Raw genomic sequence first — 25,462 nt, 5'->3', positions numbered from 1 at the left:
CTGTTGTTTCACCAAAATCTTGCCCTATCACCAGCTTCTGCACTTTAATCCCTTCCTGGCCATTCCAAAACAGGGCATCACAATAGCGGTGCATATCAATGATCCTGGTGACAGAGTCATCGTGCTCATGTTCCTGGTGATGGAGTTGTCATGCTTGCGCAGGACAATGTCCCCAGGGCAGTTGGGTTATCATCCGTGACCACAGCTGTGCCATTGGTCACGGCCATTGTGCTGTAGCAGCATGTGTGCTGCCCGCTTGGCACATTATCTACATGGATCACCAACTTGCAGCTCTCGTCAGGCATGTTCTCCAGAGCTGTACCAATACATTGTGATTTTGAAGAACTTTCTGAATTTTCAGTCCAGTCACCTGTTCAACTCCCTGAATAATTTGACACAGCGTTTCAGTCTCCTGCTTAGCAAAAATTGTGCTTCACCATTGGACAGAGGGAAAAGCGACCCGATTTTATGGTGCTCTTGCCCCTGCACTGTAAAGGTAAATGAAAAAACAGGCATAGTGAGAATTCTATTGACCTCAAAGGCGCTCATGTGAAAACATGAATTATATTTTTTGTACAGTTTAGGAACTGCTGTGCCTCATCAGTCTATCCAGAAAATAATTCCTTTAAAGGATCCACCAGCTCTTCTAATGTAGGAACAGATACCTTGCCCCCAGAGCAACACATTCCCACTGTTTCCTACTTCCATTTCAAGGTCCCACAAAATCTGCACACCTTGTTCATACTGTCAATTTTTATGAGCCTGTGGTCACTGTAATCCAATGTTGCATTATGGTCAAAATCATGTTTTTTTTATTTTATTTTATTTTTTTTTTAATACAAAACCCCAGGTATTCATTGCAAATATTTGCCGATGTTCAACTTGTCACTGAGCAACAGTGTGTCAGTGTGAAGCTGCTTCTTTGACTGTTTCAGTGGCACACACAGATGCTATGCATGCTGCATTCACCTGACGCCAAGAAGCCCCATTTTCAGTGGTCCCGGAAACATGCTGAGATGCAATGCATTTAGTATTCTGCTGATGTCAAGCATAAGTCTGCTCAGGAGTTTCAGCCACTCGTGCACTTGCCTGATGCTTAACTTCCACGTATGACATTTTAGTCACATAATCCATCACATGGGAACAGTAGTCATGCTGGCCATCCCATGGTAACAGTTGTTTGCTTCAGAATAAAAGACAGCCTGTGTGTTAATTCAGGGTTTAGATTATCTACATTCCAAAGTTCCTCTAAAACCATATACCTGCTTCAACATGAATGGGTAGCAAACATACTAACTCTATAGAGAAGGAGAATAAGCAATTTTTTGATTCAGTGCATCACAAACTTTATAACATTTGCTTGTGAAGCAATGTCATGAGCCCTCATGTGTGTGCCTGTTACCTGCAGATAAGCTTGCATATCATAATCCAGCCCCAATAAAGTTCTAGGAACCTTTACATGTAAAGGATGTCTCTTTGTTTGTCACACAGCATTTACATAACGAGATCATTGTGAGCCTTCAAGGTGACTTCATAGATGCCCAGGAGTTTCTGACACAATCGTAATATAAAAAGCAAATATTAGTGGGAAGCAATGTTGTAATTGTACCAATTTCTAATAAGAAAGTCCCAGAACATTTTCCAAACATATGAAATAAGGAAAAAAGATTGCAGCAGGGTGTGAACCTGGGTATTACATAATTCAGTTTGGCAACATGACGTCTCTAACAGCGTGGTTACGCAAAACATTCTAATGATGTAATAGCAGCCTGTTAAGACTTACTGCCAATATAGTTTTAAATGATATTTAAATAGAACAAATCATACCAAGGATGTTGAGTTTGTGTTAAATCTTCAATGCTGTGTTGCCTTGAAATGCAATATTGTCGTAACACAATTTCCAATCTGGAAATTAGCATTTAAGCAGCGCGCTTTTTGATTGGCTTTCCTGCTGTGACTTTTCATTGGCTGTTGCTCACAGTTCAATTATTGTTCCATAGTTAATGTTATATGCTTCATACAAATACATACTTTGTATCACACACTTTTAAAAACAAGCTGTATGTTAATCCAGGGTATAAGCTATGTCCACGTCAAATTTTATCCAAATCTGTCCATCCGTTTTAGCCTGATGCAGTAACAAACATACACACAAATTCTTGCATTTATAGTATATATGGGAAATGAGATTACTGAATACAAAGTAGGACTCCTTAGTTTGTTTACCAATTTGTAAATGTCATTTAAAGTGATTAATATCCAAGTAATTCCTCACTTCTTGTCTGTTTTGCATAAGTAAGGAGGGCTTCTGCATCTAATGTAGAATTATTGAGTGGAATCGTGGTGCTGGCAATATTTATAAAATATTCAATGAGAGTATCACAGTCAACAGGCATATTACACAATTGGCCATTAAAATTGCTACACCACAAAGATGACATGCTACAGACACGAAAATTAACCAACATGAAGAAGATGCTGTGTTATGCAAATGATTAGCTTTCCAGAGCATTCACACAAGGTTGGCGCCAGTGGTGACACCTACAACGTGCTGACACGAGGAAAGTTTCCAACCGATTTCTCATACACAAACAGCAGTTGACCGGCGTTGCCTGGTGAAACGTTGTTGTGATGCCTCGTGTAAGGATGAGAAATCCATACCATCACGTTTCCGACTTTGATAAAGGTCGGATTGTAGCCTATCCCAATTGCGGTTTATCGTATCACGGCATTGCTGCTCGAGTTGGTCGAGATCCAATGACTGTTAGCAGAATATGGAATCGGTGGGTTCATGAGGGTAATACGGAACGCCGTGCTGGATCACAACGGCCTCGTATCACTAGCAGTCGAGATGATAGGCATCTTATCCGCATGGCTGTAACGGATCGTGCAGCCACATCTCAATCCCCGAGTCAAAAGATGGGGACGTTTGCAAGACAACAACCATCTGCACGAACAGTTCAACGAAGTTTGCAGCAGGATGGACTATCAGCTCGGAGATCATGACTGCGGTTACCCTTGACACTGCATCACAGACAGGAGAGCCTGCGATGGTGTACTCAATGACAAACCTGGGTGCACGAATGGCAAAACGTCTTTTTTTCAGATGAATCCAGGTTCCGTTTACAGCATCATGTTGGTCGCATCTGTGTTTGGCGACATCGGGGTGAACGCACATTGGAAGCGTGTACTCGTCATCGCCATACTGGCGTATCACCCGGCGTGATGGTATGCGGTGCCATTGGTTACACGTCTCGGTCACCTCTTGTTCGCATTGACGGCACTTTGAACAGTGGACATTACATTTCAGATGTGTTACTACCTGTGGCTCTACCCTTCATTCGATCCCCGCGAAAACCTACATTCCAGCAGGATAATGCACGACCGCATGTTGCAGGTCATGTACGGTCCTTTCTGGATACAGAAAAAGTTCGACTGCTGCCCTGGCCAGACATTCTCCAGATCTCTCACCAACTGAAAATGTCTGGTCAATGGTGGCTGAGCAATTAGCTCGTCACAATACGCCAGTCACTACTCTTGATGAATTGTGGTACAGTGTTGAAGCTGCATGGGCAGCTGTACCTGTAAACGCCATCCAAGCTCTGTTTGACTCAATTCCCAGGCATATCAAGGCCGTTATTACGACCAGAGGTGGTTGTTCTGGGTACTGATTTCTCAGGATCTATGCACCCAAATTGCATGAAAATGTAATCACATGTCAGTTCTAGTATAATATATTTGTCCAATGAATACCCGTTTATCATCTGCATTTCTTCTTGGTGTAGCAATTTTGATGGCCAGTAGTGTACTTTCTTTACTGTTATTGTTAATTTTCCTTTTAATTACCTTCCACACTGCTTTACATTTATTGTTAGGACTTCAAACAACATATCACTTGCACTGCACTTAGCATTTTTTATTTCAGATCTGTAGAGTTTGTTCGCAGCTCGTAGTCTAGTGGTTAGCACTGCCGCCTATGGAACACGGGGTCCAGGATTCAATTCCCAGTCTGGTTGGGGATTTTCTCTGTGTGGGGATTGGGTGTTTTTGTTGTCATCATTTCTTCTTCTTCTTCATCATCATCATCATCATCATCATCATCATCATCATCATCCATGACAGTGGCTAGATCAGACAGTGTAAAAATTGGGACTTTGTACTGATGACCGCACAGTTGTGTGCCCCACAAACAAATCATCATCATCATCATCATCTGTACAGTTTTTTCATATTTACATAATTTTCCTTGTCCCTATCACTTCCATGAGGCTTACCTCTCAGAATAAGTAATAATATCCTGATTTTGATTAGTTGTGTAGTGTAGCACTTGTTGATATGATGCTGCTTATGTATAATATTAGTACATCTTTTGGTTACAGTGGAGCATGCATTTGATCTCTGCCACAAAAATTGAAAAGCATTCATCAATTGTTTTATCATTATCCTTTACATGAGACCAATCCATTTCTTTTAACTAATCTATCATATTGTTTACAATAGATTCATCTACAATTCTGTACGTCACTTGTCTTTCTGTGGTACTGAGAGCTGAATTTTCTATCGGAAGCCACAGCCCTGCACGGTCTGATATTCTTATTTCTATAACATGACATTCAAGAGAGTATCTATGTACATTACTAATTATGTTATTAAACCATGTATTCAGTCCAATGTGTTTTTCATTGAGACAGTAATAGTTCAATGACTTTAGAGAATTAACCATGTGAATCACATTTTTCTCTTTGCATTATTATATCCACATTAATATCACCTACTGTACATCAACAATTTTATGCTGTTTAAATTTGGACAACTGCAACATTAAAGTGGTAATTTTTTTCTACAAATGCTATCTCATCAGAGCTTGGAGTACAAAAAACTGAGACAATCACAAGTTATGTGTGTGTATTAACACTTCAAATGTGCCTTCAAGGCATATTCTGGTAATATATGATTCAGGTATGTAAATCAAGGTTTTACATTTATATGAAGAAGAAGAAGAATATTGGTACAGAAGTGCATTTAGATTTCACTGAGTCTTGCATGCTTGTTTATTTTCACTTGGTGATCTAGAGCAGCACAATTATCTGAATGAATTAGTTTGCTGCAGTTTTATAATTTTGTTTACCTCCTGGCACAGAAAATTTTTCCATGCTCATAATGTTCAGTGTGCAAATTTTTTCGAGTCTACTAGTACCCACCACATTGCATTTTGCACAAGTGGAGCATAGCAATCTGATTTTGATAATGGTTTTATGGCGCTCTTAGTTTACATGTGAATTAAAGATCAGGTCGGATCTCTGTGGTATAGTCACAAGTGTGTGTTTCATCTCATTCATATTAACAAATTCTTCATACCTGCTACACATGTTTTGGATTCTTTATGTTCTATGTCATTTATACCAGTCACACAAGCACAAATTCACTGCCCTTCAGGATATTCCTATGTTCCAAAGACAATGCTATTAACACTTTTCATCCTCATGCCAGGTGTCATGATGCCAGTTGCACAAAAGCCCATATTCACGTCACATACAATACTAGCTAGTTTTCTGCTATGGCTGTCCACGACAAATAACTTTGCATTTCTTTGTATGCTGTTTGTGATTGCTGCCGACATTAAATTTACAAGCTTATATTTTGTTTTGAGTTTCACGTTGGCTGGAATGTTCACTTTCAATGTTTACAGACTTATTGCTGTTTCCCGCCAACACACTGAACCTGTTTGTGCACATGAGATTAGATTTATTTGATGAGCTGACACTTTTTTAATTACTTTGTTTGTCAAAAATGGTTCAAATGCCTCTGAGCACTATGGGACTCAACTGCTGAGGTCATTAGTCCCCTAGAACTTAGAACTAGTTAAACCTAACTAACCTAAGGACATCACAAACATCCATGCCCGAGGCAGGATTCGAACCTGCGACCGTAGTGGTCTTGCGGTTCCAGACTGCAGCGCCTTTAACCACACGGCCATACTTTGTTTGTCATTTCTAGAGATAAGGAAAGTGTGTTTCAATTATTCCTGCTCTTTTGCCTATTATTTTCACTGTCAAATGTATTTGAATTGTTTACAGTACTTTTGGCCATTAATTTATGTCTAATGTTTCATCTTCCAATGCTGGAGACAACGTCAGAGAGGCCATAAAGACTCACACAACAGTTTCAAACCTACAACACTGCAGCATGCCGAGCTGCTTATATGTACCCATGCAATGGTCAATTCATGACGTCATCAAACCCCTGCCTAAGATAGCAGATTCACACTAACGTGTGTTATGGAACATATAATGTAGAACAGTTGGTCCTGTTGGTTTATTTAGCACTAAGGTCTACAACTTGCATAATTTCAAACCTTTTTCTTTTCTGTTAAAAGTTCTTTTTGTGCTTTTGAATTTATAGGGCCTCTCTTTGTTGTAGAAATCTGGATACTGTTTGACCCCTCTCCCACACCCTTTTCAAGGTCCCATTAATTCCAAAATCTGAATATAGGAACTGATTCTCTCCCAAGTATTTGACTCTCACTCTTCACTATGCCATAATTTATTTCCCCTTTGATCTTCTCCTTCATTCTCAATGCCTTTTACAACAAAATCTCTATCTCTCTTTCCAATATTTCTTTTTTTGTCCCGCAAACCTTAATCTTCTGCAATCCTAATTTGTCTTCAATTTTTTCACCTCTTTTGGTCTAATTTTCTTTTAAACAATATCATCTATTCTTATTTAACTTTCAGCTACAACCAATGATATAGTCTTCTGGACGTGATTTACAAGCTAAGCTGTAACCACTGTGCTGCATTCTATGTAGGCACGACAACCAACAAGCTGTCTGTCCGCATGAATGGCCACCGACAAACTGTGGCCAATAAACAAGTGGACCACCCTATAGCTGAACATGCTGCCAAACATGATACCCCTCATCTCAATGACTGCTTCACAGCCTGTGCCATGTGGATCCTTCCCACCAACACCAGCTTTTCTGAACTGCGCAGCTGGCAACTTTCCCTGCAATACATCCTACGTTCCTGTAACCCTCCTTGCCTCAACCTTCGATGGTCACTGTCCTCTCCCATCCAGCCCCCTCCCTGTTCCCATTCCAGCACTACACAGCTGTCATTTCACCGCCACACCCAGTCTTTGAATTTATTTTTATTTTTATTTCTCTCCTTTCCGCTACTTACCCCCTCCTCCCTCCCCCCTCTGCACCTTCTCTCCTACCCTCCGTCTAAACTGCAACACTTCACTGTCTACCACTCCCACCATACTATCCCTCCCCCTCCCCGCCCCAGCCTCCTCCTTATCCCCACCCAGTCGCCACTCCCATCATGCATTGGTGCTGCTGCTCACAGTGTAGTTTCAGCTCTCTGAGACTGCAGATGTGTGTGCAAGTTGCGCTTGCGTGAGTGTGTGTGTGTGTGTGTGTGTGTGTGTGTGTGTGTGTGTGTGTGTGTGTGTGTGTGTCTACTGCTGACAAAGGCTTTAATGGCCGAAAGCTATGATTGTGTGAATCTTTTTATTGTGCCTATCACGACTCAGCACCTCCGCTCATAGAGTAAATATCTCTGGAGTGAGCATTGTGCTCTGCGCATGTTGTCAACATTAAACCAGGATTGTCCCGTGTTTTCAGGACTTTGCTATGCGTGTGTGCTTTCCGCAGAGTTTGAAGTTTATAATATTGAGTTTTTGTTGTGTTTTCACCATTTGTTGATAGTGTAATAGCGATGGTGAATTACTGTTGTTGCTATGGATGCAAAGAAAAATATGTGAATGGAGGGATAGTAACTTTTCATGGCTACATACCATGTAGCTCTAATTATAGTTATCGTATTAGTAAGAGACACTGTATATGTTTAAAAATTTCGAGATGCATTATAATTAAGGCTTGATTCTGTAGACCTACTTTTCTACAACTTTATGACTATATAATAGATACTACGGCTCGTACAAAAGCTTACAAACAATCACTTCCTCTCGTAAATTTGCTAGTGGAACGGGAAAGGGAGTGGTTAGTTGTTTCAGCAAATACTATCCTCCATGCATTTATCAGTGACTTGTTGATTATGTATATAGATTTGAAAGACGGGAGACAGAAAAATTCAATAGAGTGGGAGTCTGTAATTGTCTCCGTATAATATGTGTCCAAACCTTTTTGTTTACTAGAAAGTTACAGTAGGAGACCATGTTAAGTGTGTCTAGGACATGGAGAATGATTATTTGTCATTTATATTTTAGTAAAGATGTGGCTCCAGAAAATAAGGAGTAGTAATTTTGTCCCCACAAAATATTCCAAAGTATGTTCAAAACACTGCAAAGAGGAATGTTTAGACAGAGAAAAATTTGCATGCGTGTGGCTGAAGGTAGCTAATCGAAGTACACATTCATCTTCTTTGCTGTATTTTACCTTCATTTTATTTTCTTCACCATTTGATTAAGAAGCGTAAAATATTAGTAAACATGTCCCCAAACTTTTTCATTTGAGTCAATTCCACTTCCCTTAATAGTGTTATATGGATTGACTATTACATGACCAACTGTATTTGCTTTACAGTACATTTATTCTCCGATCGCCTTTTTTCCCCCCCTTCTTACTCAGTCTATTATTTATTTAATAAACTGGGAGCAAGTATGTAAAATGCGTTAAATAAATACTTCAAAGTACCACCAGTAAGAAAAATTGTGCTTTAGGTCATAAAAACGAGAAAATAAATACGCAGAAATAGCAGAAAAAAAGGACGAATTAGCAGGGATATAATCGCTAATGTGTGGCAAATTCGGTGTTTTTCGGACACCTGCAAAACTACTAGCGTACTGTCAAGTCGTTTTGCAAGACTATCGCTGCAAAAATGTGCGTCAGGCTCTGTAATACTATAAAGTGCTGTATCATACCAAAAACTACCAAAAATCGAGTGCATCTGAACTGTGACGCCTATCGCAAAGAAGCAGAATGCAATATCACTTGCTCTTAAAAGATACATAGCTGGTTTATTCCCGGTATCAAGTGGATACTGTTAAAATGTCTGCGCAACATATATAAATAATCCACGACACGTATGAAAAGAATCCGTCTGTACTAGGGATGCAGTGACATTCTAAATATACAGGGTACTATACGGACAAACACATGACATCCCAAGAACACGTGACCAGGCCGGCAATGTATGTTGACAACACAAAATCTGTCCTGCGCATGTGAATGCTCACTTCAGAGATATTTACTCTATGTCTCCACTATATGGTGAGTAGCAACTTTCCTTCTCTTGTATTGTTGCTTCAAAATGATGTCTTCTCCTATCAATTGGCAATTTACAGAGCTTTGGCAGTCAGCACATGTTTGGCGATAACATAGTGGGTGAGACAGTCAGTCCCCTATTACCTGTCTCTTCCCAACTAATGACATTAGGAACCTCTCCAGAAGATTGGTTCCTATCCGGTTCTGTATGGTCTTCACAAATCCTAGGTGAAAAAGTGTTGGTGAACACAATGGAAAACGCAGAACAGTTGGCCACAGATGAGCTAGGATGACAAGATACCATTTCTGTCTCATTGGATCATAGTTCCCTCTTAACAGAGAGTGCTGTTATTTATATGAACATTGAATATTCCAGAATATGCAAACATTGCAAAATAAAAAATTCTGGGAACGAAAAATGATAAATACCAAATAACAAATATTTCCTGGTGACAATATTTGAACAGGCAACACCACCTGCTACTCCACATTGCATACAACACACCCCACACCACTGTTCTGGCTCCTGGAGGAACAGTGGCCCTGTGTTTCAGAAGTTCTCACTGGAGCCAACTACAGCACCCTGAATCTAGATCTTGTCAGGCATCCTCTGTATGGTAGTGCTGGAAGACACTCATGTTCTTCTCATGTTTTTACATCCTCTTGGCTATGATGGGCATCAAAAGAAGTGCCTCCCATCAAAACTTCATGAAGGAGGCAGGAAAGAAAATGTTCAACAGACATTGAGGTCATTAGAGGTGGAGCACAAGCTCAGAATGATTCAGAGATGGGGATGGAAATTGGCCATGTCGGACATGGATTTAAACCACTGTCCTCCCGAACGCAAATCCACGATGCTAATGACTGTGCCACCTCACCCGGTCAAACCTTCATGATCACTGAATGGCTCTTCCGTTTCCTTCAACAATAATTACTTAACTGTGCCTCAAGACTGTAGTGGGGTTGCATACAGAAGATACGGATGATGCCTATGTGCTTTTGTCTTCTTGATGACAGGTCATAATCAATGACTTCATATGAGATGTCCAACGAGCAACAAAGGACACAATACAGCTCAAAGTAGTATTTTAGTTACTTTTCTGATAGTTCCATTTTCTGCACAGGCATAAAAATTCATACCAAGTTTATGAGACTGTATCTCACTGACTGGTCCTTGGTGTTGTAGTGCTCTCAATCATTCTCGTGGGTGTCCAGGGACCATTTGCCAGCTAGCTGTCTTCTTCTTCAATCACAGTGAAGTGTTTTACACAGTCATTCTGGGTATTGTCCAGTTGTCACAATGATGTGTTACATATGGAACTTCACAATTTCTGGAGCTTTGGCAATCGGCATAGCTTTGGCGACAGCATAGTGGGTGAGAGAATCAGTGCAGACTACTGTCCGTCGACCCTCGTTTGATGATTTCAGGGCATCACCAAGAGGTCGCTTCTCAGCTGGTGGAATGATGATGCTGCAAGTGGTTTTGGTATCAGTTGCCCTGAAGCAATTTTTGTCACTAACATTCCTTATAATGGCTCACATAGTGTCTAACAGATTGGTAGAGATCTATCTACAGTCTTCGTAAGCCGTAGACAACCAGACATTGGAACATTGCGGAAGTACTTCAGGATAGCTGGGAATGGTCTGATTATTAACTGGAAACCTTCTTTAGAGGGTTCCTTCCTTCTTCAAGGCTTCTATGGTATTCAGCAGTGCTGAATCTTCCCTCCGTTCAGCAGCAGTGTTATTTAATACAGTGATGACTGAGATAAAATAAAATTAAGTGGGCAATAAACAAGAGAATATTCATGCTCCCATGAAACATACTGAAACCAAATACAAAAAAGGATTCGAAAAGTTGTAAAATGTCTGTCAAGTCTAATTTTGTCTTTGGTCTTAGATTCTCCAATCGCTGCATCATACAAATTAGAGGGCTACAAGTTCGTGGTAGAGTCGCATTCTCTTCACTCGGCTGCAGGGTGAGATGGAGAACATATCAGCTTGATACAGGTCACCAAGATTTGCCAATGACCAATAGTACCTCATCTAACGAAATAGCAGTATGGTCAGCACATATCGTCAAGTGGCAACTATACAGCTCAGTGCTGGCTCACACCTAAGTTGCATAGTCATAGACTGATCACACACAATACACTTCCATTATTCACTATTACACTTAGTGCTACATTGGGATGTAGCCTGAGGTTTACACATTTTGCTTTTAACCTGCCCAAGTTTGCCTGTTAGCCAAGCAGGCAAGCTGACGCACGTTATCACCAAAATGGGTAGTCTGCTCTATTCCCATCCAAGCCAAGCTACGCCCAACCCAAGCAGGCTGCAGGAGTCTTGTTTGCTTCCCTGTCTTCCCACTGCACTACACTACATAGCAGTTAATTCTGCACGCTTTTATTGTAGTGTTATGAGTAGGTTTCGTAAGATGATGACAAGTCTTTTTTAGCCAAGTATTGCAAGGTGTGTCTCAATGAAAGATATATTCACTTTAGGTACTTGTAGTCGAGGAAATGGTGGATTTTATTTGACCTTTTTCTCCTCTCCGGCATATTTCTGGCTTATTTATATATTTCGATATGAACTGTTTTCTCTGCAACTTCATCCTCTTTCGACTAGTATTGGTTACTCTCCATTTGAACCATCATCAGGTCACCTGTAATACTGTTTTCTGCAGTATGCAGAAACACCTCTGCAAGTCAAGATCATTTGTACCTAAGAACTGGAAGGTGCCTATTGTACTCCAACACCAACTGAACTGAGGTTTCAGAAGTCTACTTTCTGAAACCTTTGTGGGTTCCAGCCAAATATGACCTCACCTACACCAATTTTAATTACTTTTTCCAGGGTGTGTGTTATGGGTTCACTGAATTCATTCTATGTGGACAAAATAGTTAATTCTAAATTCACAAAATGCATTTTAGCAAACATGAAGTCTGTTTTTCATATCATGTTAATCTAAAAAGTACATATCTGAAACAAGAAACTTTTCTTTCATACTAAGCTTTCTTTGTACTAAGTTGCTTACCCACAAGAACATGGTTTTTAATATCCACTGAGCCTATTTCAATCAATGTATACTCTCAATTCAGAAAGCCTATATACCACTAAATGGCCTCAAGTCCTTAGCACACATTTCCATATGCTTTTCGGTCACTAAGTCTTTGTCCTCTTTCACAATATTTATGGAGAGAGGAAACTGCTGGTCAAGTTTACAAACATGTCGTAACACACTCAAGATTCGCAAATGGGTGTTTAGTAACTTTTTACACAATTTGCATTGTGAAACACCTACCAATTGAGGCTGCCTCATAAACCCACAATAACATTTCCCTTCTGGATTTGGGCTCTCTTTCCTGTCGGGGATATATTCCCCAATTCTTAATTTATGTCCGTCTCCTTTAAGTTTGGTTTTTTCATTCTGTTGCATCCACTGTTATGATGAATGAGGTGGCTATTCTGTAGTCAAAGTGGATCAACAGTGCAACCTGTCATCAGGTGCAGCAAGCTAAACGGGTCACGCAAAGGAGAATTTGTAAACCTCTGAATGTTCCCTCAGTTGGTGGGAGATCTACCCTTGTCAGTTCACACTCAGCAATTACTCATCCACAAGGCAATAAAAAGAACTGCCAGCCGCATGAGGGCAAGCCGCAAGGAAAGCAAGTGAAAGGGAATGAGTGCTGCCAGCCACGTGAGGGCAAGCTGCAAGGAAAGCAAGTGAAAGGGAATGAGTGCTGCATATGCAGCTTCCCCCCACAGACACAGTGCCCTAATACAGATACAACCAGAATGAGCAATCCACTCTCTGAGCATTCTGCTCAAGCAGTGTGGAGTTGCACATTAACACATTCTGAATGTAGCTAGTTTTCATTACATATTGGCAGCCAGCATCCGATAAACAGAAAGAAAATACGGGACAAATGCACCTACATATGTTTGTTGGTGTGTTACCCTGAAAATATGCCCCTCCCCAAACTCCCTTGCATCAATAATGCCCATCACAGGACTTGTGACCAATGTTCCTGCTGAGATTTTATGCTGAAAAATGGAATGAAGTCATGCTCATATGGTCTTAGTGGCTACAAAATTAAAACTTCATCACAGTTACTCTGAGATGACATTACTCTGCTGGACAACAGTGGTCTCTTGAGAGAGTGTAAAGTTTAATTGGCCTTGCTTCTAGTACATAACACAGCAATGGAGAATTTTCCAGACCAAGGATGTAAGACTAATATACCGTATTTCCAAGAAGTCCTGCTGATCTATTCGCCTTCTTACAAGGTACTGGCCAGTAAGTCCTTTCTCCACTTTACGTTCCCTTAATAGGACACAGTCTGCATCCAGTGTAGCTGCAAGGGATTTCAGTGTTGCAACAGATGCTTCATAATCATTCTGTGCAAGACCACTCTCCCCTCCATCTGAAACAAGTTAGTTTACAGTTCTCAAATGTGTAAATGTGCACAAAACGATCGACAATTCATATCCTTTTTAATACACTTTACATCTTTGAAAAAGTTCTCTTTTGAATGGCACTGTTTCCCCAGAGTTAAGCCCACGCATGATAGGTTCCAGTTTGAATCTTAACTTTCAAATGCACTCAAGCTAGACCTCAAAGTGACTCTTTCTGAATAAAGAATATGCATCTGATTATAATACAAAAGACTGTCACCAGCTTAATAACACTTTTTAAAACGTTTTGCAAACAAAACTAATTTAGTTTGCATTGAACAAAACAAGTAATCTTAACAATTAGATTCTCTCTTGTTGAAAGATGAAAAGGTCGTGGATAACAACATGCATCTGCCAATGATTAAAAAACACATGGTCTGAACAATTATTTAATTGTTCAGATACATCATGATTGCTTATTTTATGGGCCAATGTTATAACTAAGATTTCCCATAGAAAATATGTTTTCATAGCAAATAATGATCAATCCACATAAAAATCTGATTTATGAACAAAGACTCAAAGAAAACTGCATTTTTCAGGTGACTGTGGTAAACAACTATAGAAAATACACAGAAACTAAATACTGAAATTCACACACGGAATGCTTTGCAGAACAAATCAAATAACAAATGAAGTGAAGTAGTGGTAAGGGAGCAGACATCTCATAAAGGAACTCACATTACAAACTACTGGAGAGACCCAACTATTTCCAGAGAAAATAAACACATGAGAAATAGGCCAAACAACAACAGACTAAAATTACATAACTTTATGTGAATTTCCTTTGCATTGTTGTTGTTGTCTTCAGTCCTAAGACTGGTTTGATACAGCTCTCCATGCTACTCCATCCTGTGCAAGCTTCTTCATCTCCCCGTACTTACTGCAACCCACATCCTTCTGAATCTGCTTAGTGTATTCATCTCTTGGTCTCCCTCTACGATTTTTACCCTCCACGCTGCCCTCCAATGCTAAATTTGTAATCCCTTGATGCCTCAGAACATGTCCTGCCAACCGGTCCCTTCTTCTTGTCAAGTTGTGCCACAAACTCCTCTTCTCCCCTATTCTATTCAATACCTCCTCATTAGTTATGTGATCTACCCATCTAATCTTCAGCATTCTTCTGTAGCACCACATTTCGAAAGCTTCTATTCCTTCTTGTCCAAACTATTTATCGTCCAGGTTTCACTTCCATACATGGCTACACTCCATACAAATACTTTCAGAAACGACTTCCTGACACTTAAATCTATACTCAATGTTAATAAATTTCTCTTCTTCAAAAACGCTTTCCTTGCCATTGCCAGTCTACATTTTATATCCTCTCTACTTCAACCATTGTCAGTTATTTTTCTCCCCAAATAGCAAAACGCCTTTACTACTTTAAGTGTCTCATTTCCTAATCTAATTCCCTCAGCATCACCCGACTTAATTCGACTACATTCCATTATCCTCGTTTTGCTTTTGTTGATGTTCATCTTATATCCTCCATTCAAGACACTGTCCATTCCGTTCAACACCTCTTCTAAGTCCTTTGCTGTCTCTGACAGAATTAAAATGTCATCGGCGAACCTCAACGTTTTTATTTCTTCTCCGTGGACTTTAATACCTACTCCGAATTTTTCTTTTGTTTCCTTTACTGCTTGCTCAATATACAGATTTAATAACATCGGGGACAGGCTACAACCCTGTCTCACTCCCTTCCCAACCACCGCTTCCCTTTCATGCCCCTCGACTCTTATAACTGCCATCTGCTTTCTGTACAAATTGTAAATAGCATTTCGCTCCCTGTATTTTACCCCTGCCACCTTTAGAATTTGAAAGAGAGCATTCCAGTTAACATTGTCAAAAGCTTTCTCTAAGTCTACAAATGCTAGAAATGTAGGTTTGCCTTTCCTTAACCTATTTTCTAAGATAAGTCATAGAGTCAGTATTGCCTCTCGTGTTCCAACATTTCTGCGGAATCCAAACTGGTCTTCCCCGAGGTCAGCTTCTACTAGTTTTTCCATTCGTCTATAAAGAACTCGAGTTAGTATTTTGCAGCTGTGACTTATTAAACTGATAGTTCGGTAATTTTCACATCTGTCAACACCTGCTTTCTTTGGGATTGGAATTATTATATTCTTCTTGAAGTCTGAGGGTATTTCGCCAGTCTCATATATCTTGCTCACCAGATGGTAGAGTTTTGTCTGGACTGGTTCTCCCATGGCTGTCAGTAGTTCTAATGGAATGTTGTCAACTCCCGGGGCCTTGTTTCGACTTAGGTCTTTCAGTGCTCTGTCAAACTCTTCACGCAGTATTGTATCTCCCATTTCATCTTCATCCTCTTCCATTCCATAATATTGTCCTCAAGTACAACGCCCTTGTATAGATCCTATATATACTCCTTCCACCTTTCTGCTTTCCCTTCTTTGCTTAGAACTGGGTTCCCATCTGAGCTCTTGATATTCATACAAGTGGTTCTCTTTTCTCCAACGGTCTCTTTAATTTTCCTGTAGGCAGTATATATCTTACCCCTAGTGAGATAAGCCTCTACATCCTTACATTTGTCCTCTAGCCATCCCTGCTTAGCCATTTTGCACTTCATGTCGATCTCATTTTTGAGACATTTGTATTCCTTTTTGCCTGCTTCATTTACTGCATTTTTATATTTTCTCCTTTCATCAGTTAAATTCAGTATTTCTTCTGTTACCCAAGGATTTCTACTAGACCTCATCTTTTTACCTACTTGATCCTCTGCTGCCTTCACTATTTCATCCCTCGGAGCTACCCATTCTTCTTCTACTGTATTTCTTTCCCCCATTCCTGTCAATTGCTCCCTTATGCTCTCCCTGAAACTCTGTACAACCTCTGGTTCTTTCAGTTTATCCTGGGCCCATTTCCTTGAATTCCCACCTTTTTGCAGTTTCTTCAGTTTTAATCTACAGTTCATAACCAATAGATTGTGGTCAGAGTCCACATCTGCCCCTGGAAATGTCTTACAATTTAAAACCTGGTTCCTAAATCTCTGTCTTACCATTATATAATCTATCTGATACCTTCTAGTATCTCCAGGATTCTTCCATGTATACAACCCTCTTTTATGATTCTTGAACCACGTGTTAGCTACGATTAAGTTATGCTCTGTGAAAAATTCTACCAGATGGCTTCCTCTTTCATTTCTCTCCTCCAATCCATATTCACCCACTATGCTTCCTTCTCTCCCTTTCCCTACTCTCGAATTCCAGTCACCCATGACTATTAAATTTTCGTCTCCCTTCACTACCTGAATAATTTCTTTTATCTCATCATACATTTCATCAATTTCTTCATCATCTGCAGAGCTAGTTGGCATATAAACTTGTACTACTGTAGTAGGTATGCGCTTCGTGTCTATCTTGGCCACAATAATGCGTTCACTATGCTGTTGGTAGTAGCTTACCCGCACTCCTATTTTTTTATTCATTATTAAACCTACTCCTGCATTACCCCTATTTGATTTTGTATTTACAACCCTGTATTCACCTGACCAAAAGTCTTGTTCCTCCTGCCACCGAACTTCACTAATTCCCACTATATCTAACTTTAACCTATCCATTTCCCTTTTTAAATTTTCTGCCCTACCTGCCCGATTAAGGGATCTGACATTCCACGCTCCGATCCATAGAACGCCAGTTTTCTTTCTCCTGATAACGACATCCTCTTGAGTAGTCCCCGCCCGGAGATCCAAATGGGGGGCTATTTTACCTCTGGAATATCTTACCCAAGAGGACGCCATCATCATTTAACCATACAGTAAAGCTGCATGCCCTCGGGAAAAATTACGGCTGTAGTTTCCCCTTGCTTTCAGCCGTTCGCAGTACCAGCACAGCAAGGCCGTTTTGGTTAGTGTTGCAAGTCCAGATCAGTCAATCATCTAGACTGTTGCCCTTGCAACTACTGAAAAGGCTGCTGTCCCTCTTCAGGAACCACACGTTTGTCTGGCCTCTCAACAGATACCCCTCCGTTGTGGTTGCACCTACGGTAGGGCCATCTGTATCGCTGAGGCGCGCAAGCCTCCCCACCAATGGCAAGGTCCATGGTTCATGGGGGTAGGTCCTTTGCATACCATGTACATAATTGACACAATGCACATGTGTGTCTAAAAGTTTAAATAGTTCAGATATTTCAAATGTAAACAAACATTAGTGCCGCGGCGTCACATGTCAAGAAATGTGCAGTGTTGCAAGCCAGAGAGTAATTTGGAGAAAATCATCAATACCACACATCGGAATACTTGGAAAATATGCATACAGATGACACGTCCAGATGTAAACAGAAATCAGACAAAAAGTACAAAATCATACCTTAGCGTCTTTTGAAATGAACTGTTTTTACTTTCTTGTAGTGTGGGTCCCCAGCTTGTAGAAATCTGTTAAAGAATTTCATCCTGCTTTCAGCTGTTAAGAGTTTTATTTTTTAATTGCAGTTTCAGTATTAAGCCACTTTCAAGCATAAGACATACACATAGGCAAAGATAATAATGTAATACGCACATGTATTACTTTGTTGGCTTTGGCTTTACCTATAGGTGAAAGTTCTTCTCCCACATACCATATATAGTTTGTCTGCGTCATTTTATTTACAGTCAATTAGTTATACATCATTTTAGTCTGAGAGTAGTACATATAAACATCTACTTCAAACTTCCTCTATTAAGTTTGTTCACTCACTGTTGAAGTTTATCTGCACTGGAACAATTTCAATGACATGGAGTCACCTTGCTTGATTCCTCTTTTAATTTTTATTTGCTTTCAATTACAGTGAAGTCTAAGACAGGTTGTAGCACTGGTCCATAGACATTCTTCAGTACACTAACATAGGTTGCATTAATATGTTGCTTCTCAATGGGTGTTAGGATACATGTTGTTGAAACCAAGTCAAAAGCTACTTCAAAATCAATGTATCCCAGAAGAGAAAGTACTTCATACACACTGCTTCATTTTATAGCTTTGTCCACTGCTCAGAAAATTTTCATTGTGGTATATCCACTTCTAAAGCTAACTTTTCTTGGTGCTTGATTAAAAGTACAAGAGCTTTCTATGTGGATGGTGATATTTTTGGTGAATATGAAGCGATGAGGAAAATAACGGGCCCACAGTTTTTTTGTGTCTTGTCTATCTCTTTTGCCGTGGTGTATGTTAGTACTGTTTCAGTTTCAGAAAAGATTTTTAATGTCACTGTAATCAGTCATTGGCCTCTTTAACAATATAAGAAACATTAGAATGTTATAGTTTGTGATGGCATCCAGACTGAACCAATTACATTTACAGAATTACTTTCCCAGAGGTCTAATCCTTAGTGCGTTCTACAAGGATTCCATAATACTTAAACTAAAGGATGGGATTCACCTTTTAATATTCATTACTAAGGTGAACAAATTTCTCTGACTGATGGTACTGTAATAGCTCAAGATAGAAGTTGATCTTCTTCCTCTATCCTAAGCTGATGTTTTAATGCCTGCAGCAGAAACAGACGCAGGTTCTTAAAATTTACTTTCCTGTGACCTGTGTGTCAAGACACTAACTTAATCAGCAACTAATGGCATTATGGTGCTTATGGCGCACTGCACAGAAGAATCCAGTAGGTTACGTTGTCTTCAACTTCACAAACACTGACACTTCACCGGAAAATCAAACAGTCTACTACATAAGAAGTTGTGAATCATGATTGCGTCACTGATTTTTAAAGGTGTTCTCGCCATCACTTGAATAGCTGATTGCAGTGGCAAAAGCTCAAGAATACTGATATGAAAACATCCATTCACTCATCAGTCAAACTTTCTTGTGTGACAAAATCTGTGATCTGAATCACAATAACTAAGAGACTAATAATGCAAGAACAATGGTTGATCCCACAATGGATAGATCATGTCTGTAGTATCTGTTTTGCCTGTTATGTCGTCGTCTCAGTGTCTTGGCCCCAACCATTGTAAGTACATGCACACGATTGTTGCAATTTAGCTTTGTTAGTAGTTATAGACTATTGGTGTAGTGCGGAAATGCATTTAGCTAGGGCATTAATTCAGGTGTCACTGTGAAGAGCTTGCACAATATTGCTAGGAACCAAAGTGATACAATAAAAATATTTGGCAGAACATAAGTGAAAATCAATATTAAACTGAAAATTTTTTAAAATAATGAAAGATGTAAGACTCATAAATAAACTCACCATTATAGAAAATATACAATCAGCAGAAATCTCACATGAAAAGGAATCCAAAAGCGAAAAATGTCCAGTGCCAAGTTAATGCAAGAGATATAGCAGTATTAAAAAGGAAATGAAAAAACTGCAAAATACGGTTAAGTAGCTGGCCCATTGAACATACTGCAGCCAAACTTCTGATTTATCTACCCTGTAACTATTATACTTTCTGTATAACCGTTATATTAAAGAGATTTGTAATTAATTTACATGTTAATACGAAACACTGTTATGATTTCATCCCAATGTTTTCATGAAAAATCTATGGCATGTACCTGAACTGCACACACAAAAAACTTTTTTGCAGTTTCCCATGGAGAAAGAGTTTTTTTATTAAATAGGTGACGGGAACACTGATGTCCATAGTACAGTCTAAATTTTTAAACACTATATATAATTAAAATATTGTTGATACATACTAACAGGAGCCTTCATCTGGATCAGGAATCTAAGCAGGAGGGTTAAATGGGATGCTATAAAAAATGCAGGAAGAAGAAACCAGATTTTTATTGCATCTGAATTTAGCAGCAACAGGTTTACTGTAACACCTTACAGTTTTAAAGTGAGATCTACACTCCTCAATTTACTTGTGTGACATAGCAGATGATAAAATAAAGTTATAAAATCTGTATCATGTTGAGCTGATATTTTAAATGTCCATAACTGATAGGGACAGTAAAGTTGGCTACAGAGCATCCTGCTATTTTGATCAGCCTTATTATAAAACTTTACCTGTTGCCATTTGGCTCTTTCAGACTGGGAATTAGAACAGTTTTTATTCAGAACTGTACCTGAGCTAAAAAAATATAATTGTTTACAATTGATGCAATAAATATACATGGAAACAATATCTCCTACCACCATTTAGTGGAAGGGAGAATTTATATCTGCAGCAGTGCTGTCTCCTCAATGATGTCGGGGGATGCTGGCAAATTGACTCTACTGGCTTAACTCTTAATTTCGTAAGTACATTGTCTCTAACCACATAATCTTACTCCACTGCTCCCACCACTATGTGAAACCACTCTCTTCAATGGACTCTCTTTTCCATCTAAAGTGTACATTATTATTATAAATATTTCCTCAGTTTTCATATCTGATCTCATTCTTCTTATGAATGTGTGAGTGTACACTACTGTGGTCACTGTCACCTTCAATAATGAATTTATCTGTATCTGACTGTGTCTTTCATAGACTAACACTTCAGCCACTGGTGCAAGTGACGTATATTAAGGGATTCACTATTGGGCTGACGTATATTAAGGGATTCACTATTGGGCTAACGCAACATTCAGATCTTATAAAGGTAATTTCATTATGTTTGTTGTGTGTACAAATTGAAAACACCAATGAAGAGTAATTTTGATTGATGTCTGGTATGAAATGGTGGGAACTGAGACATCCTTTACTGACAGCAGTTCCTATTTTAATTCCTATGGCTGGCATCAGCAAGTAGTGACTCAAAAAAAGTCAGTCTGTCACATGCCTTTGCCTGCAGTGTTTAGTAGTATTGCATTGCCTCATGCAAAACACTTGCATACATGTTCTCAACTACTTTCACTGTTTCATGACAAATAATGGCATTAATGTGTCACAAAACTGGCCAACTGGAAGTGCAAAATATGTGCATAGTGCATGTTTATTTACACAGAAGCCAACTTCCAACATTTTATTTCCTCCCCCCCATGAACCATGGACCTTGCCGTTGGTGGGGAGGCTTGCGTGCCTCAGCGATACAGATAGCCGTACCGTAGGTGCAACCACAACGGAGGGGTATCTGTTGAGAGGCCAGACAAACGTGTGGTTCCTGAAGAGGGGCAGCAGCCTTTTCAGTAGTTGCAGGGGCAACTGTCTGGATGATTGACTGATCTGGCCTTGTAACAATAACCAAAACAGCCTTGCTGTGCTGGTACTGCGAACGGCTGAAAGCAAGGGGAAACTACAGCCGTAATTCTTCCCGAGGGCATGCAGCTTTACTGCATGATTACATGATGATGGCGTCCTCTTGGGTAAAATATTCCGGAGGTAAAATAGTCCCCCATTCGGATCTCCGGGCGGGGACTACTCAAGAGGATGTCGTTATCAGGAGAAAGAAAACTGGCGTTCTACGGATCGGAGCGTGGAATGTCAGATCCCTTAATCGGGCAGGTAGGTTAGAAAATTTAAAAAGGGAAATGGATAGGTTGAAGTTAGATATAGTGGGAATTAGTGAAGTTCGGTGGCAGGAGGAACAAGACTTCTGGTCAGGTGACTACAGGGTTATAAACACAAAATCAAATAGGGGTAATGCAGGAGTAGGTTTAATAATGAATAGGAAAATAGGAATGCGGGTAAGCTACTACAAACAGCCTAGTGAACGCATTATTGTGGCCAAGATAGATACGAAGCCCACACCTACTACAGTAGTACAAGTTTATATGCCAACTAGCTCTGCAGATGACGAAGAAATTGAAGAAATGTATGATGAAATAAAAGAAATTATTCAGATTGTGAAGGGAGACGAAAATTTAATAGTCATGGGTGACTGGAATTCGAGTGTAGGAAAAGGGAGAGAAGGAAACATAGTAGGTGAATATGGATTGGGGGACAGAAATGAAAGAGGAAGCCGCCTGGTAGAATTTTGCACAGAGCACAACATAATCATAACTAACACTTGGTTTAAGAATCATGAAAGAAGGTTGTATACATGGAAGAACCCTGGAGATACTAAAAGGTATCAGATAGATTATATAATGGTAAGACAGAGATTTAGGAACCAGGTTTTAAATTGTAAGACATTTCCAGGGGCAGATGTGGACTCTGACCACAATCTATTGGTTATGACCTGTAGATTAAAACTGAAGAAACTGCAAAAAGGTGGGAATTTAAGGAGATGGGACCTGGATAAACTAAAAGAACCAGAGGTTGTACAGAGATTCAGGGAGAGCATAAGGGAGCAATTGACAGGAATGGGGGAAATAAATACAGTAGAAGAAGAATGGGTAGCTTTGAGGGATGAAGTAGTGAAGGCAGCAGAGGATCACGTAGGTAAAAAGACTAGGGCTAGTAGAAATCCTTGGGTAACAGAAGAAATATTGAATTTAATTGATGAAAGGAGAAAATATAAAAATGCAGTAAGTGAAACAGGCAAAAAGGAATACAAACGTCTCAAAAATGAGATCGACATGAAGTGCAAAATGGCTAAGCAGGGATGGCTAGAGGACAAATGTAAGGATGTAGAGGCCTATCTCACTAGGGGTAAGATAGATACCGCCTACAGGAAAATTAGAGAGACCTTTGGAGATAAGAGAACGACTTGTATGAATATCAAGAGCTCAGATGGAAACCCAGTTCTAAGCAAAGAAGGGAAAGCAGAAAGGTGGAAGGAGTATATAGAGGGTCTATACAAGGGCGATGTACTTGAGGACAATATTATGGAAATGGAAGAGGATGTAGATGAAGATGAAATGGGAGATATGATACTGCATGAAGAGTTTGACAGAGCACTGAAAGACCTGAGTCGAAACAAGGCCCCCGGAGTAGACAATATTCCATTGGAACTATTGACGGCCGTGGGAGAGCCAGTCCTGACAAAACTCTACCATCTGGTGAGCAAGATGTATGAAACAGGCGAAATACCCTCAGACTTCAAGAAGAATATAATAATTCCAATCCCAAAGAAAGCAGGTGTTGACAGATGTGAAAATTACCGAACTATCAGCTTAATAAGTCACAGCTGCAAAATACTAACACGAATTCTTTACAGACGAATGGAAAAACTAGTAGAAGCCAACCTCGGGGAAGATCAGTTTGGATTCCGTAGAAACACTGGAACACGTGAGGCAATACTGACCTTATGACTTATCTTAGAAGAAAGATTAAGGAAAGGCAAACCTACGTTTCTAACATTTGTAGACTTAGAGAAAGCTTTTGACAATGTTGACTGGAATACTCTCTTTCAAATTCTAAAGGTGGCAGGGGTAAAATACAGGGAGCGAAAGGCTATTTACAATTTGTACAGAAACCAGATGGCAGTTATAAGAGTCGAGGGACATGAAAGGGAAGCAGTGGTTGGGAAGGGAGTAAGACAGGGTTGTAGCCTCTCCCCGATGTTGTTCAATCTGTATATTGAGCAAGCAGTAAAGGAAACAAAAGAAAAATTCGGAGTAGGTATTAAAATTCATGGAGAAGAAATAAAAACTTTGAGGTTCGCCGATGACATTGTAATTCTGTCAGAGACAGCAAAGGACTTGGAAGAGGTGTTGAATGGAATGGACAGTGTCTTGAAAGGAGGATATAAGATGAACATCAACAAAAGCAAAACAAGGATAATGGAATGTAGTCTAATTAAGTCGGGTGATGCTGAGGGAATTAGATTAGGAAATGAGGCACTTAAAGTAGTAAAGGAGTTTTGCTATTTGGGGAGCAAAATAACTGATGATGGTCGAAGTAGAGAGGATATAAAATGTAGGCTGGCAATGGCAAGGAAATCGTTTCTGAAGAAGAGAAATTTGTTAACATCCAGTATTGATTTAAGTGTCAGGAAGTCATTTCTGAAAGTATTCGTATGGAGTGTAGCCATGTATGGAAGTGAAACATGGACGATAAATAGTTTGGACAAGAAGAGAATAGAAGCTTTCGAAATGTGGTGCTACAGAAGAATGCTGAAGATTAGATGGGTAGATCACATAACTAATGAGGAAGTATTGAATAGGATTGGGGAGAAGAGAAGTTTGTGGCACAACTTGACCAGAAGAAGGGATCGGTTGGTAGGACATGTTCTGAGGCATCAAGGGATCACCAATTTAGTATTGGAGGGCAGCGTGGAGGGTAAAAATCGTAGAGGGAGACCAAGAGATGAATACACTAAGCAGATTCAGAAGGATGTAGGTTGCAGTAGGTACTGGGAGATGAAAAAGCTTGCACAGGATAGAGTAGCATGGAGAGCTGCATCAAACCAGTCTCAGGACTGAAGACCACAACAACAACAACAACAACAACAACAGATAAATTAGCTTAAAAGATTCCTAAAATCATCATGTAAAATTTCAATGTGCTTTTAAATATAATGAAAAGGATAGCTGCTACTCAATATACAGCGGAGATGCTGAGTTGCAAAAAGGCACAACAAAAAGATTGTCACACAATTAGCTTTCACCCAACAAGGCCTGGAGCCAGACTGGCTCCAACTGCCAGAGATTGTGGTCATGTGTGTGTGAGTTGCATTTGCATGATTGTGTGCATATGTCTTTTTGTATTGCCCTTCTGCAACTCAGCATCTCCTCTGTACGGTGAGTAGCAAATATCCTTTTCATTACATTGTTACAGTCCATGCTGGAATTTCCACTGTTTATATGTGCTTTCCGTGTTAATTGCTTCAAAATTTGTGTGTGTGTGTGTTCATGAACAAGAAACTTTTGTAGCCCTGACACACATGAACTGAGGTCCCAATAACTGTTTTGTCTAGCCCTTACTAAGGAGTTACAAAATATTTCATTAATGTTAAATCCAGCTACAGATTTAAAATATAGAAGAGATTACAAACCAAATGCCCACAATTAGGGGTCGATTATT

At 39.7% G+C, this 25,462-nt stretch overlaps 1 protein-coding gene across 3 annotated transcripts in view; it reads right to left on the bottom strand.

The window, feature by feature from the left end:
• LOC126464701 (GTP-binding protein 1) overlaps nucleotides 1–25,462 on the bottom strand; it is a 167,923-nt gene that overhangs the window by 111,711 nt on the left and 30,750 nt on the right. For all 3 annotated transcript variants that reach the window (XM_050096251.1, XM_050096253.1, XM_050096254.1), the window contains one exon: nucleotides 13,476–13,656. In XM_050096251.1, coding sequence (XP_049952208.1) covers nucleotides 13,476–13,656 — 181 coding nt within the window. The remainder of the gene's footprint in view (nucleotides 1–13,475; nucleotides 13,657–25,462) is intronic.

This window comes from Schistocerca serialis, chromosome 1 (genome assembly GCF_023864345.2).
Source record: "Schistocerca serialis cubense isolate TAMUIC-IGC-003099 chromosome 1, iqSchSeri2.2, whole genome shotgun sequence".
Classification (NCBI taxonomy): domain Eukaryota; kingdom Metazoa; phylum Arthropoda; class Insecta; order Orthoptera; family Acrididae; genus Schistocerca; species Schistocerca serialis.
The sequence above is the reverse complement of the archived record's forward strand: the minus strand, read 5'-3'. Positions and strand labels throughout refer to the sequence as shown.